General features: G+C 39.6%; 1 protein-coding gene across 1 annotated transcript in view; it reads left to right on the plus strand.

Annotated features, from left to right (window-relative positions):
* The window catches only part of LOC129779359 (ALX homeobox protein 1-like), an 85,496-nt gene that overhangs the window by 25,528 nt on the left and 43,829 nt on the right, over positions 1 to 16,139 (plus strand). The window contains exons 2-3 of the mRNA XM_055786777.1: positions 4,441 to 5,140; positions 5,198 to 5,458. Of these exons, the coding sequence (XP_055642752.1) occupies positions 4,531 to 5,140; positions 5,198 to 5,458 (871 nt within the window). The 5' untranslated portion in view covers positions 4,441 to 4,530. The remainder of the gene's footprint in view (positions 1 to 4,440; positions 5,141 to 5,197; positions 5,459 to 16,139) is intronic.

Genomic DNA, 16,139 nt, shown 5'->3' on the forward strand with positions numbered 1-16,139 from the left:
CAACTTCCTATCACATTCCCAAAAGACCAAAATAGCCACCAGAAAGAAATTGAACATCATCAAGTCTATCGCAGGCAACCTAGCCTCTGGTCATAGAAAGACGTTGCTAAATGTTGTAAATGTTTGGTTGGTCCCACAAATCCTTTACGGAATAGGCACCTTCAGCCGTGGAGGGGACAGGGTGTTAAACACCATTCAACCAATTTACAATAAAGCAATTCGGCTCGCAATTGGCGCTTTTCCCACCAGTCCTACTCTTGCTGTAATGGCAGAAAGTGGGCAACTTCCCTTCACCCACCTGGTAACAAAAGCCATCACGAATAAAGCCATCCGTCACTTGTCACTCCCCGAAAGCGACCACAATGTCCCATTAATACATAGAGCTAAAACATGGTTCAAAAATCTCACGAACAAAGATCTTCCCGATATATGTGAACGTTCATCTGCGACGGGAAGAAATTGGAACGTCAAACCGCCGAACATTAACCTTGAACTTCTCAAGACAGTTCGAGCGGGAGACCCTTCTCCAAAAGTCAAAGCCTGCTTCAATAACCTCGTTGCATCCAATTTTCAAATCAACCACCAGGTATACACAGATGGTTCAGTCAGTGCCGATGGAGTTGGATGTGGAGTCTTTGAGAGTAGATACACTGGTAGCTTTTCTCTTCCACCGCAATGCTCCATCTTCAGTGCGGAAGCTTTCGCCCTTTTAATAGCTACCCAAGAATGCACCCATGAGTTTCTTCCTACCACAATATTCTCAGACTCAGCTAGCTGTCTCCACGATCTTCTGAGTGGAAACAGCAAACACCCATGGATTAAGCAAACAGAAGAGGCTGCTTCAAATAAAAACATTTCCTTCTGCTGGGTTCCTGGTCACTCAGGAATCCGCGGAAACACAGCCGCCGACATACTGGCCGGCAAGGGCAGCAAAATAGATCCCCCAGACATGCCCTGTCCTCCATCTGACATTGTCCGCTGGGTAAAACAGCAAGTCCGTGAAAGCTGGGACATAGGCTGGATAAACAGCCGTCCCACTCATCTTCATAAAATTAAAAATTCCACTCTCCCTTGGGATGACCGCCTCAATAGTAGGGAAAGGCAAGTCCTTACCCGTCTTCGAATTGGGCACACTAACTTCACCCACTCACACTTGTTCTGCAGAGCCGAAAAACCCCAATGTGCTTGCAACGAAGCTCCGGTTTCCGTTAGCCATCTTTTACTTGAATGTCAACATACCAAAGATGCTCGAGTCCGACACAACATAGGTCAGAGTCTCCGAGATATCCTCAGTAGAGACGAGACCCAAGAAACCAATTTAATTGCGTTTCTGAAAGAAACCGACTTCTTTGGTAAAATCTAAACCGAAATACTAAATACCTTGGAAAGTGCTTATTAAAGTTCGCCACTTCACAGTCATGTATGCGTGTTTATGTGTGTATACACATGTATGTACGGGTCGGAAGGAAGGTATTCATACATGTATATACACGCATTCAATAATATTAAATAACAAATAATATAATATATACTTTCTTACCCACATCTATCTTCTATCCATTACATTATACTTTAATCAACTTCCTATTCCTACAGCCACACTCACCAAGGAGAATAAATTCATTAAATAAACCTCTCCATTTTTCAGCTATACTATATACCATTAAATTCAAAACCACTATATTTTATTATCTATTCAAACTGTATTTCATTTCATTTCACCCCACCCCATACCTACTCCTCCCCTCTTTCCTTCCCATACCACTCCCACCCCCTCCCAATCCACTAATCCCACCCAAATCCTTTCCACTCCTTTCCTTCCTATCCTCCTGAGAGGGGCCGTTTTGTTTTTTGGCTTTGGAACACGCCTTTCGCTAGGTCACTTGTGCTTCGTTACTGCTTTGGCCCTCGGATCAGTAAATTTTTACTTTTCTTTACAGCATATATTAAATATCTTATGAAGCATAGGATCCCTTCCTACCTTCTTCTTTAACCGAGAGTCGAGCGGACAGGTCTGATGAGTGATTTTGTTGGTTTCCCTTTCGCCAGTCCCCTCTGGACTGGTTTTATTGTGGCTCTTCACTGGGCTGGAGGCGAATGAACTGCAAAGTTTAAAGCCTCTTAAAAACAAAGAAACAAACAAAAATACATTCATTACGATTTGTTCGCTCGTTGGATTCACATGCAGGCTAAAAAGGGTCCTTTTCAGGATCACAAAATTATCTTCAATCTAAAGAGTTTATTGTTTTGTTATCACTCGATATCCCCATCTTGTTCGGCTAAACCTTTCTGTTTAGCGATTGCATTTGCCACTCGCCACAGCTTTCACAGTTGGAAAATTTCTTCCCATCCATCTTGTGACATATTTTACAGTAAATTACATTCAATGGCATGTCGCATTACCACCACTCAGTATCGGATTGGAGGTAATTTTAACCTGTAATTGAACATTTGCGATGACAGTGGTACAGTGTCGACTTTCAATGTGGGGTCATAATTTGGACCCCGAACTCTATGTTTACAAAAATGTTCAACTAAATATGTCGCATTGCAGGTCCGTCCAATTAACTAAATGTCGAGATAAGTGTAAATTACTGTACTTTCAATCTAGAAGCAATTTAAGAATTGGTGAAAATCAATAAGCTCAGAACAACTGCCAAATTCACACACTCATCATATCCTGGCAAACAAATTATGAAAAAATCAATTTGTGTTTTATTATTATTTTGGATATTGTTTTAGAAAGCTGTATTTCCTAAACTCTTTTTTGGGAGGTTTAATGGCCCTGAAAAGCGCCTTGTTTTATGGAATGGTTCCAATTTAGAAAACTTAGTACTCGTGGTTTTGAAAAAAAACCATTTCGAACGCCCTCGATGCCGCCTTGTTCTGGATTTGCCATCAAAGCAGTTTGTATAAAGAACAAACGATTTTCTTCTGCTACCTGAAGCCGTTTTGCGATTGCGTTTGCCACTCGCCACTCGCTGCAACTGCCTGTTGTCTTGATGTCCACCGAACCGAATGTGTTCTGTTCCGAATGCGGGTTTTCTTATCGTCGCGAGGGAAGAAATTTTCCAACTGTGAAAGCTGTGGCGAGTGGCAAATGCAATCGCTAAACAGAAAGGTTTAGCCGAACAAGATGGGGATATCGAGTGATAACAAAACAATAAACTCTTTAGATTGAAAATAATTTTGTGATCCTGAAAAGGACCCTTTTTAGCCTGCATGTGAATCCAACGAGCGAACAAATCGTAATGAATGTATTTTTTTTGCCATCGCTCCCTTTTAACGCTCATTCGTTCGTCTCGTTGGACTCGCCCCTCTGGCTGAGTCTGCCGATTTGTCTCTATCCTGTGAGTGTGTACCGCTTGAGTATAAAACTCGCGGACCCCAAAAAAATATCTTATTTTCTTTCAAACCGTAAACCCGTGTGGTTGTAAGGCATCGGCATCGTGGACGTAACAAAGGAGGACAAGTTAAGGGAAAGGCAAAGTCTCACTCGAACCGTGCATGTCTCCAGTTCCCTGTTGGTCGCATTCACTGATTGCTCCGCAAGGGTAACTAGGCCGAACGGGTTGGTCCCGGAGCACCAGCATACCTAACAGCGATTATAGAGCTTCGGCCGTCGGAGTGCTCGAGTTGGCTTGCAAAGCTGCTCACGACAATCAGAAAACCCGCATCAAGAACAGAGCAGCTTCGGTTCGGCGCTCATCAAGGCAACAATTAGTTTCAGTGAGTGGCAAAGTGTTTCTCCGGCACGTCGCATTAAATGTAATTTACTGAACAACATGTCACAAGCTGGATGGGAAGAAATTTTCCAACTGTGAAAGCTGTGGCGAGTGGCAAACGCAATAGCTAAACAGGAAGGTTTAACCGAACAAGATGGGAATATCTCGTGATAACAAAAACACAACACCAAAGGTTCTTTTCAGAACCATCAACATATTCATAAAGAGTAAACAGTAAACTAATCCATTTTTCAGGTAGATAGGTAGGTATTCACGTAGGAGAAGATGATAAAACAATATATTTAAAATATATATTTAACAAAAGCTGTCCCCTTTGTATAGTCCTACGTCACTCCGGTTATGTCCCCGACATTACCCACCCGTCTTTTTTTCCTGATAAAGCAAAAAGTAAAAAATCAGGAAAAATCAGGATCATTTCATAAAAATCAGGGAAAATTGAGTGTTTGTCAAGATATCAGAGAGCGTGCCAAAAAGTCTGGGAAATCCTGAAAAATCAGGAAGGTTGGCATCTTTGCTTGTGAGTGTCTTGAGTTTTTATCCATTTATGTTTTAACAGTTATTATGGCCCAAACTCATGTTCTTTCTGCTTTAACAGTTGGTTTTAGATGATTTTTTTTAATTACGTTATTTTTTAAGAATATTCTGCAGAAAATATGATTTCCATTCAATGTCATATCTTTTTATATTGTTTCAGGCTATAGTTCCTACAATGTACATGGCGTAGGACAAAAAGAATCAAATTCAGGTCATCTACACTCATTAAAAAAAATTCAACCACAAAGAAATGGAACAGTTGGCCCACTTCGTGACTAAATCGTTCGAGTACAACAACAGTCGGGTGTTGGACATCCTCAACATGGGCACCGGGGGTCGACTGGGTGAAGGATTCCTGGCTCGGAGCAACGATCCCGAGCTAATGTCAAACAACAGCAGCAGTGCGAGTGTTGGTGAGAGCGGTGACCTGGAGGAAGAAATTCATCTTGGCCACACGCTGAGCCAACGACAACGCACGGTGGAGGCCGTTTCGCTGACCGGCCATCAGCAGCGGTCCGAAGACGAGGACGAAGAATCAATCGAGATCGAAATCACAGACTTGTCATACAGCAGTGGGGGCGGAGTTATGGGTAGTGTTGTGCAAAGTGATAGAGCGAGGGCCACGTCTCTCGTGCAGTCGGTTATCGGTGGCAGGAATTCGATTAGTAATAACAATAATAACGACAGCATGATTAGCAATCGAAATGAAACGAGTGTTATCCGGAGATATGACAATAAGAAAAGTGATCACGAGAAAATGGATGACGTGGGAATGGGGACGACTCTCACTAAAACTCCGGTGAACAAGAAGCACACACCGAAGAATTGGTTGATTGCGGATTTAGTGGATGAAAAAGATGGTAAGAATGAATTTTTTGGTTTCAAAATGCTCGACAATGCTAAAACCTCTCTTGCAGACCAAACTGACAAGACGAAACAAGACGTTGCCTTAAATCTAGTGCGTTTGAGGCCCGAACCCACCACTTACAAGTCTACCGATACGAACCTACTTGTTCGCCCGAAACCCGCCTCCGAGCTGCTGAAGCAAAGTGTTGATCTAATCAATGGCCATGGTTATCCACCCGCGTCTCCGCATTCAATCCTCTCACATTCGCACGGCGAAAGCAATACCCATCAGACACACAACGGTAGCAACGCCGACAACGATTCCGACACAGGTAAGCAAGACATTATGCGAAGCAAACCGTCTTGAGTTAATTAAAACGAAAACATGATTTATTCAATCAATTAGTCCTCGCCGTCTTAGCGAAATGAGACCATTTAATGAACAGCGAATTAAGGCTTCTAGAATTCACACCCACATGCCCAACAGCGCTAAGCGTTAAGTTATGAGCGATCTACTAGCTCGTCAGTAAGCATTGAATGTAAAAGATTTCGAAAGCGTTGGAAAGAGGTTGATCCCTATCATTAGCCTAATAAATTGTTGTACATGTTTTACGGGAAATGTATAGGTGAAGATAATCTTCACATAAAGGGTAAACATACTTAACACAAAAAGGGGGCTTAAATAAAAAGTATTGAATTTAGCATCTAGATTGCAGTTTCAAAGTGATATAGTAATTCACCCAGACACCAACTCAAATAATTATTAACCTTTTTTCCGATCTCACAAACCCTTCACCATTTTTGTTTTTGTCCAAGACTATATTTTTATTCAAATGAAAGCAAATTTTAAGTAAATTTAATGGAAATTTCTCCGCCCCGGTATGGAAAGAAAGGCAACTTCCTCCCATAAATGGTAACGGCTTCTTACCCGTTACTTAATCAAATTGATTACAGTTCAGTTCATAAACGAACCCTTTTTTCACCCCCTTGCGACCATTTCCTCGCCACCCCACGTTCTCGTCGATGCAGTACTAACTTCATAGCAATCGTAACTGGAAGGTAAATCGCTTCTTCAGAAACACCCTTGGCTCGAAGATAAACAACAGAGCGAGAAGCTGTGTTTCTCTCTTTCCCTCCACTTCGTCTTCGCCAAGAAAATTTGCTCAAGCGCAAGGTGGATTACGTGTAAGAGAAGTTAACAGGAGGTGGAAGCCGTTAACTTGGAAGAGCGAATTTCCATTTCGACTAATTAATTAATTTGTTATATTTGTGTGCGAAGACTTAATTGAAAGAAAAGTCGACCTGCGAAGTTATCCGAGAAGACGGTAATGAATTGCAACTCGGCGTTAAGAGCTTGATATCTGTAATTTTTCTTAGCTAATTTTCATTGCATGCGGGCAAATGATCGTTAGTCTTGTTAGCTTAATTATTTATTACATTTATATGATAAGCAATGCTTTATTATTTTTCGGGTAAATGGCCAATAGTAAAAGAAATTTTGTTCATTGTTAAAAATTGACTACATTAACAGATTTCTGCATTGATCGAAACCAACGGTAGATCCTTCTAGGGTAGATAGGGCAATATGGTCCCCCTAAGAACGAGACGTCCTAAATCATGTAGGAACATTTATAGATTATGCTACATATTAGAACCTCACGATTTGAAACCTTATTGATCGATGTAGATTGTATGAATACGTTTTAAAAAAGATTTATGTGGAAAAATTACAATTTTTAAAATGTGTTCCATTTCCGTCGATCGAAAACACTACGGGGCAAAATGGGCCACCATGCGGGGCAATATGACCATGTTTATTGATTCAACAATTTAAGCATGTTTTCGTAGGGGAATAACGTAACAAGTTCGTAAAACGAAAGCTTATTCTATTTTGCAACTTTTACGTGTATTTCATTGGATTTCATTCAGTTTGCATGTACAAAAAATAACAATGTGATCAAAGTGATTGGACTACAATTTTACGTTGCTCAAATGGTCAGTGTTGAGTCAGACCGGATCATGTGACATTTTTCTGATTTCGAGAAAACCGAGCATAAAGTTTGGCGCTAAAAGGGACTTTCATTGAGCATTCAAAACCATTTCAATACGTTATTTGTGATGTACGCGTGATTTTCCAAATCTGATAAGTGTGGTATGTAGTTTACGTAGTGCTTAACCAAATGCAATCAATTACTAGAAATTTTTAATTTTGCGACTTGGTACCCTCTGACTTAACACAGACCAAATCAGGAACAGAGAATATCTGTGCATCGATAGCATTGGTTTCGTTTATCGCTACCTGTAGAGGAACTGAATTGTGTCCCACATTAGCAACATAAGATGTCCTGTGGAATATTCTATAATGGTTATTCCTTGCTCAGCACCCTGCGCTCATCTGCCTTTTTCTCCGGAAAAATAGATAGTTACTGGAATCAGTTTTATCGACGTTGAATTGCCTTTCTGGTGGAGTGTTGTATTTCTGCTGTACGTCCTCCAGTAAATCGTAGAATTTCCCGACTGCAACGCGATTGAATCATTTAGTCCTAGCGGCGGATGTTACTTCTGGTGTCCGAAGTGAGATTTGTGGGGGACACTTTCGAAAACCAGCCAGCCAATCTATTCCGGCTAATTGCTTTTGACTATTGAAAGGGTGAGAAATATGGAGCAGCAGTGGGTCTGCACAACGTAGATACCGTTTAAGTGTTTCTCGCGGGGCTCAATGCACTAAGGAATGCTTGTCACACTGTCGTACTTCTCTTCGCTGCATCGGTGGCCGCGTTCAAGGTCTGTGATCACTATTTACAATCGGATGTTCTGATATAATTCTGCACCATGATTCCACATCGAACTATTTCCAACTATATTTACAAATGTTGACAGCTGTTTTTACAGGTTATGTTGAAAAAATAATCTGGTCATAATGCCCCAAGCAGGTATGTCCATTCCGCCCCGTACACTTACGCTCAACAAAAATGAACCGATCTTTTACATGAAACGGCAAAGCAGCGCAATAAATCAGTGAAAATGTTCAGAAATAATACCAGTACGAATTGATATAAAGAGTAGAGTTATAAATTTCAGCATGGAGCGTACAGAGCTTATTTTGTTGACTGTTTTTTTATATGTTTTTCGTGATAATCAGTCAGTGTGATATTTCTCTCAATATCTTTATACAACAATTGAATTTGAATATAGTTTTCACGGAATATAGTTTTCAAGAGTATTCTAACACAATTGTTGGCAAATAAGTGTTAAGTGTGTTTTTTTAGAGCCCCCGTAGACTGCAGACTTTTTTTCAGCCGAGCCAACCAAACAGTCGGGTTGGTCAAGAGTGCGCACACTAGCAGACTGTCGGCCGAATATTCTCGAAAGACTGTATTTAATTTGTGTTTGACAACGGAGAAGAGAACGTAGAAGGAAAATCAAAAAGAGATTCAGAGAGCATTGGGTGCATCACATTCTCAGTGATTCGCACGGCACGTGTGTCGAATACCAACATTGAGAGCGAATTGAGCTATCGACCAATAAACAATAGTCGCGTGTGCGCAGATCGACGCTAGCCAGTACTGATTAAACGGACGGCCGATAGCTGACCGACCGAATAGTTTGAATGTAATCGGGAAGCCTATCAAACTATTTTATCGGCCGGTAATGAATCAGTGTAGTGTGCGCATATACATATTGCTCCATACTGATTGAGGTGAAGGTGGAAGCTAGCCATTGTAGTAGTATAGGTAAACCCACGTGTAAAAATGAGGTAATAGTGTTTGTGAGAAAAGAGCAAAGCACACGTAAATAGATCAATTCACTTATCAGACTGTGTGGCGCTTCATTGACATGAGTCTTTCAATACATTTGAAAAAAAAAATAACAATTCAATACTGAAGTAAAATGTATGAACGATATGTTCCGATAATCAATTGCACATATAAATATATATAGAAGGTGCATTTGCATATGAAGCAAAATTTTGATTATACGCGAGCGTAACATGAGCAAATTTATAACACATGCGAATTGGAGCTCTTTTGGTATTAACAAGTTCTTCCGCATAGTAACTCGATGTTGATAATTCCTTAATATTTTCCTTCGTTGATCGTATTGTTTCCACATATTCACGTTAGAGAGCCGTAACCCTTCTCTTCGTTGGCCGAGGCATTTTGATTGAATGTAATACTTTTCCGTTTACTGTTTTTGAAAGCATAGGCAGCCGTGGCAGTGTTCCGAGCTCTGCAATACAATTTTCTTACCCAATGTTAAAGTTGCTTAAACTTACAATGTTATTCTATTGATTTTAATGACATGAAACGCTATGAGCCAGGAATAACATTTTATTGAGTGGTTTTTATAGCTGTTTCGATGATGTTGTCTGGCATCAGTGTCGAAAATGAACGATGTATTCACCATTACAAACCATTACAATGGTTATTGCCGAAAATAGAAAAATGAAAATTTAACTTTCAGAGCACTTGCTCGAGTTTTCCGACGTTTTTCACTATACAGTGCGACAGCAGATGAAAGTTTAATATCTTGTGAGTAATCGATTAGAGTTTGGTTGATATTACTTGATGGGAAGTGTGCGTAAACGATCATTTTCTTCACACTGTTTCCCAAAATTATTGATTTTCGGGCGAGGGGTAAGGGAGGGAGATGAAAGGAATGAGCGCTATTGTGGCAGCCATTTGTGGCTAGCTTCCATCTTCACCCTGATATTGCCGGTCTAGATTAGCTTAGCTGTCGTCCTTGGTGGAAAGAGTTTTGCTACCGTTGTGCTGATAAAATTCCGAACATTTATTTTCTTGTTGAGCCAACGATAGCCTAGCTTGATGATTCTTCACACAATTGTGTAGCTCAAAACATTAATGCAAATATTTCCCTTCGTTCTTCTTCTTTCCCTTTGTTCACGAAGACTTTAAATCTTACGATTTCCCCTTCGTTGCTCGTCGACAAGTGTCTCGTTATTGACACCATGGGAAGAGAAGCTTACAAATGAGCAGAACAAATGTATGGGAAAATGGAAAAATGGAAATGATTTTCATGAATTTTAATCATTTACACACCAGGGGATTGTAAAGTATGGCATATCAAACAAATCTTAGGTAATTCCGATTCGTTTGGTATGCGAATTGTCAAAATCCGTTCGCGGCAAAAATAGTTATTAACGTTAATTTTATTCCATAAAAACATGAAGTGGGTTATATCTATGGTATAACCGCAAGGGTGACGTAGGACTATCGTTGATTTAGAGATCATTTGTTTGATGTATATGGATAGAAAACATGAAAATAAACTCTTTCGCTTGAATGTAATTTTCAATTCCAAGGGGAACTGGCAGATTATTTTTCAGCAACGATTAGATTTTTCCAGATTTTCCTCGATACTCGAAGCTCACCAGTGGTTAACGCTAACTCGATAACCACCTGTTAATAGCACTTGATTGAAAAATATTTGGTCACAGTGTTACATGGATAGAAAACATTAAAATAAACTCTTTCGCATGAATGTATTTTTCAATTTCCAGGGGAACTGGCAGGTTATTATTCAGCAACGATTAGAACTTTCCGGAATTTTCTCGATGCTGAATGGCATCCAAATGAAGAGTTCCGCGCGTGTATGTGTGTGTGGCGGCTGCTCCGATGTCTTCCCGGGGAACCGTTTTTCGATGCTGATTCTCTCTTGGTCACCTTCTCTTCTCCTTCTGATCGATCGGCTTTTCGGCGCTCCCTCACAGTTAAAGCAAACTGATTGCGTTTCAGGTCAGGCCAGGTAATGAATCCCTCGATCCCTCGCCGTCCAGCTTGTTCAGTAACGATATTGTCTTGTCGATGTCCTCACGAAAAATGAATGGGTTTCACCACCAGAATATCGCTTAAGTATGCATTTTGTCCGTGATTGAATCGAGAGAAGGTGTGGTTTACGATGGCAATTTGGAAGGCAAACTAGAGGGAAATGAACTCTCTGAGTTTGAAACTTTCGGCCACCGAGCAATAATCTATTGAAAATTTTATAATTTTCGCGATGCGAAATATTTTCCGTTGCGCGCGCATACAATATTGGATACGAAAGTATGCTACTGATGGGGAAGAATAATCTCCAGAAGATTTCCTGCTAATTAAACTTGATTGAAAAATTACAAAATCAAATGTATTTGGTCGCTGTGTTATATGGAAAACATAAAAATAAACTCTTTCACATGAATGTATTTTTCAATTCCCAGGGGAACTGGCAGATTATTTTTCAGCAACGATTAGAGTTTTCCAGATATTCCTCGATACTCGAAGCCCACCAGTGGTTAATGCTAACTCGATAACCACCTGTTAATAGCACTTGATAGAAAAATATTTGGTCACAGTGCACTATGGTCCAGGAGGTGCATTTAAGTGGAAATTAGCATCTAGAGCTCGACAGTGATTCTCTAGATAAAAACTGTCTTCGGCAAAGTTGTTACATATAATAGAGCGCTCATTTTTATGTTATCAAAAATAGGGTGACCAAAATTTACGATGAAACAAAAAATCTAACTTTCTTATCTTTATAGATAGAGGTAAACATAGTTCGGCAATATTGTAGCTCTGATTATTTTAAGTAACTTTGTGGAACAATATTTCTTTCTATCTCTTCAAATAACCGATATAACGCTTTTTCTCTAGGTTGAGTTAGGGTTACCATGAAAAAAAAGGTTTTTTTGCTCTAACTTTTATATGTAAAATTCTACATCAAAACTGTCTTTGAATGATCTTTAGAGCACTCCAATCCACGCATTTTACGGTGCATAACTTGTATGTATCTTAATGCTACTCAAAGTTATTGATGTTTTTTCCCCGAAAATACGACCTTTTCATTTGCTTGTCGTTCTTTTTGGGGCAAACATAATAAAAAATTATTGATAGCATTTTAAAGAGCACATTTGACTCTACATAAGGTGAAACTTTCAAAAGAGTGTTATTTTTTGTATTTGAGTAAATTAAATTTGAAATTATGAGTTTATGCATATAAATGAACAAGTTGCAATTTTTAAATGCATATAGTAAGCGTAGACTTTAAAGCAGCATCACTTCAGTTCAGTCTTATAGCCACTCAACATGGAGGTTCAAAGAAGACACATTGTTGATTTCCTTTTTCGGTGGACGAAATATAGAAGACGTTATACAATTATTACGAGAAAAATTTCTGACTATTTTCTTTTTCTACAATAAAATATATTTATTGTATAAAAAGAAAAGCGGGGACCGACAAATTATCAAATGCTTCCTGAATAGAAACCGTATGAAGAACAACTCGGGGCTCGACGTGTTATTTTTCAGTAATTTATTGACATATTTTACTGGCGATAAGTTGATTGATGACATTATTTTACCAAACTTTTGTTGTTCCTATTGTTTTATTCAATTTATTTTTATAATCTTCCGTATGTACATATTAACCTGTTTAAGTTGTTATAATGGAAATTAAATTCATAGTAATAAATAAAAATCATAAATCATACAAATAAAAAACTACAAAATCAAATGCTTAGCATTTTCCGGAATCAGAAGATCGGAATACTCTGGTGTTTGCCTATTACTAAGAGATAATACTGGATCCGAAGCTGTTGCGAAGCCCAGTTCTTCAGCAGAAAATTTTTCTGTAATCTCCCGAACACGGTTACGCTTCATCCTTTGGCTCAGCATTTGGCATTTCAGGCACTTTCTGGCACTCAAAACACATATATCTTGGCATTTTAATAATAATTGTATAACGTCTTCTATATTTCGTCCACCGAAAACAAAAACAAAAATGTGTCTTCTTTGAACCACCATGTTGAGTGGCTATAAGACTGAACTGAAGAGATGCTGCTTTAAAGTTTACGCTTACTATATGCATTTAAAAATTGCAACTTATTCATTTATATGCAAAAACTCATAATTTCAAATTTAATTTACTCAAATACAAAAAATAACACTCTTTTGAATGTTTCACCTTATGTAGAGTCAAATGTGCTCTTTAAAATGCTATCAATAATTTTTTATTATGTTTGACCCAAAAAAAAAGACAAGCAATTGAAAAGGTCGTGTTTTCGGGGAAAAAACATCAATAACTTTGAGTAGAACTAAGATACATACAAGTTATGCACCGTAAAATGCGTGGATTGGAAAGCTCTAAAAGTCATTCGAAGACAGTTTTGATGTAGAATTTTACATTTAAAAGTTAGAGCAAAAAAACCTTTTTTTTCATGGTAACCCTAACTCAACCTAGAGAAAAAGCGTTATATCGGTTATTTGAAGAGATAGAAAGAAATATTGTTCAACAAAGTTACTTAAAATAACCAGGGATACAATATTTTCGAACTATGTTTACCTCTATCTATAAAGATAAGAAAGTTAGATTTTTCATTTCATCGACAATTTTGGTCACCCTATTTTTGATAACATAAAAATGAGCGCTCTATTATATGTAACAACTTTGTCGAAGACAGTTTTTGTCTAGAGATTCACTGTCGAGCTCTAGATGCTAATTTCCACTTAAATGCACCTCCTGGACCATAGTGCAGTGTTACATGGACAGAAAACATTAAAATAAACTCTTTCGCATGAATGTATTTTTCAATTCCCAGGGGAACTGGCAGATTATTTTTCAGCAACGATTAGATCTTTCCGGAATTTTCTCGATGCTGAATGGCATCCAAACGAAGAGTTCCGCGCGTGTATGTGTGTGTGTGGCGGATGCTCCGATGTCTTCCCGGGGAACCGTTTGTGGCATCACTCTTTCCCTGATGGATTCCCTTCTGGCCTAAGGTGCACAAACAGGCCCTTGGTGACATCGTTCATCAGCGCTTTCATGATAGACGAAGAGCTTCACCACAACAGCGACAACATGCTCCAATCGCTGTTCAATTATAACTGAGTGGATTTCCGAGCGGCGCTCGCTTATATACCGATTGGTGATTTCAATAGCCTGTTTTGAAAGCAATTTTAAGGCTATTGAAACAAGTTTTTGAATCAAACAGTAACAAGTATATAACGCGTTGACATTTTATCTTTCGAATTGTCACATTCTTTGTGTGGACACCGACTGGACAACATCGTTGCTGGACGAGCTGGACGGCGAGGGATCGAGTGCCTTTCTCAAGGCAAGAGGGTGGAGGTGGTAGCGCTGGAGTAAATAGAGTAGAGTTTTCAAAGGGCCTTTCTCAAGGCTAGAGACGAATGAACTGCAAAAGTTTAAAGTCTCTATAATACAAGACCTTCCTTCCTTCCTTCTTTCGAATGAAGTCTGCTCTTCAACGTGGCGCTGGAAGGTGTTATGCGGAGAGCGGGAGTTTATCTGCTTCGCCGACGACATGGACATAATCGGAAGAACACATGCGACGGTTGCCGACTTGTATACCCGACTGAAACAAGAAGCAGGGCTGATTGGGCTTGGGATCAATGCGTCTAAGACTAAATACATGCTAGCTGGAGGGACTGATCGCAACAGAGTTCTTCTTGATAGTAGTGTTGTGATCGACGACGACGAGTTCGAGGTGATAGAGGAATTTGTCTACCTTGGCTCGTTAATAACAACTGACAACAACAACAACCGTGAAATTCGAAGACGCATTGTCAATGGAAGTCGTGCCTACTATGGGCTCCGCAAATCCTTGAGGTCCAACGAACTCCGACCCCGTACGAAGTGTACCATGTACAAATCCCAAGTTCGACCGGTTGTTCTCTATGGGCACGAAGCATGGACGATGCTTGAAGAGGACTCACAAGGCGCTTGGAGTTTTCGAACGCCGAGTGCTCAGAACAATATACGGATGTGCACAGGAAAGCGGAGTATGGAGTAGGAGAATGAACCACGAACTGGCGCAACTCTACTGCGAACCCAGCATTCAGAAAGTCGCCAAGGCTGGACGAGTGCGATGGGCAGGGCATGTTGCAAGATTGCCGGACAGCAGCCGTGCAAAGATGATGTTCGCATCGAATCCGGTAGGAACAAAAAGGAGAGGAGTCCAGCGAGCGAGGTGGTTGGACCAGGTGGAGCAGGACTTGGCAAGAATCGGTGCAGCCGGGAGTTGGAGTACTGCAGCCATGGATCGGGATTATTGGCGAAAAATTGTGAAGAAGATCTAATCTCTCAATGGGATGTAGTATCATTATAAATAAAAATAAAAAATGAAGTTATTTGAATCTGACGAGCAAATGTTATATAAAATCTTATTACCTTGACTTTGAATTCAAAATGTTTCTATTGAGTAATATTACACTATGAAATGTATTTCTCCATCAATTATTTTGCGACTACATGTACATACACATCATACAAGGTAATGTTGTTCCTCGAACTTAATCTTGTTTTTGTTTCTTAAATCTTCTTTCTTCCGGTCTCGTTGGATCAAACCGCTGGAATAGTCTACACAAAGCAAGGACCTCAACCACATCGAGAGTTTGAGGGCGATTCTCAATGCAAGAGTTGAAAAAAGTAGTGTTACCAATAAAATAACTATTCTGAATCCCTGGAACGCGAAGAGCTAGTCAACAGCACCTAAAGAACCTGGCGGAGAGCATGTCGAAAACCTAAAAAGAATTTAATTCAACGAGATTTGAAGGAAAACTACCATGTGTTTTCTTCAATTTAAATGTTCAAATTGAATTGAAAATATATGTAAATCTCAGTCCAGGGAAAATCTGTATACCAAATATTAAATCACACTATCAAATGTTCTCACTTCGCATAACTTCATTTCCAAGGAAACTACTTGTAATAAATCAGAAATTAACGCAAGTGCAGCTCATTTAAAATAGATTCCAAGCGCTACGAAATTGGATTTTATGACCTTCAGTGATGAGAGTATAATTTCATTACCGCTCTGCTGTAACTTGACTGCCAGTGCGATTTAAATTTAGAGCTCATAAATACAATACACTCATTTACATCGTTGCGAGAGTCAGCCAAGTCCCTCGTTTATCTCGGATATTCTTTATGTGTACTTCAAAGTTAGAGAAAGAGCACTCCATCGGCCCGGAACGGGCTCCAACAGTGCAAATGACT

The sequence above is a fragment of the Toxorhynchites rutilus genome, chromosome 3 (genome assembly GCF_029784135.1).
Source record: "Toxorhynchites rutilus septentrionalis strain SRP chromosome 3, ASM2978413v1, whole genome shotgun sequence".
In the NCBI taxonomy this organism is placed as follows: Eukaryota; Metazoa; Arthropoda; class Insecta; order Diptera; family Culicidae; genus Toxorhynchites; species Toxorhynchites rutilus.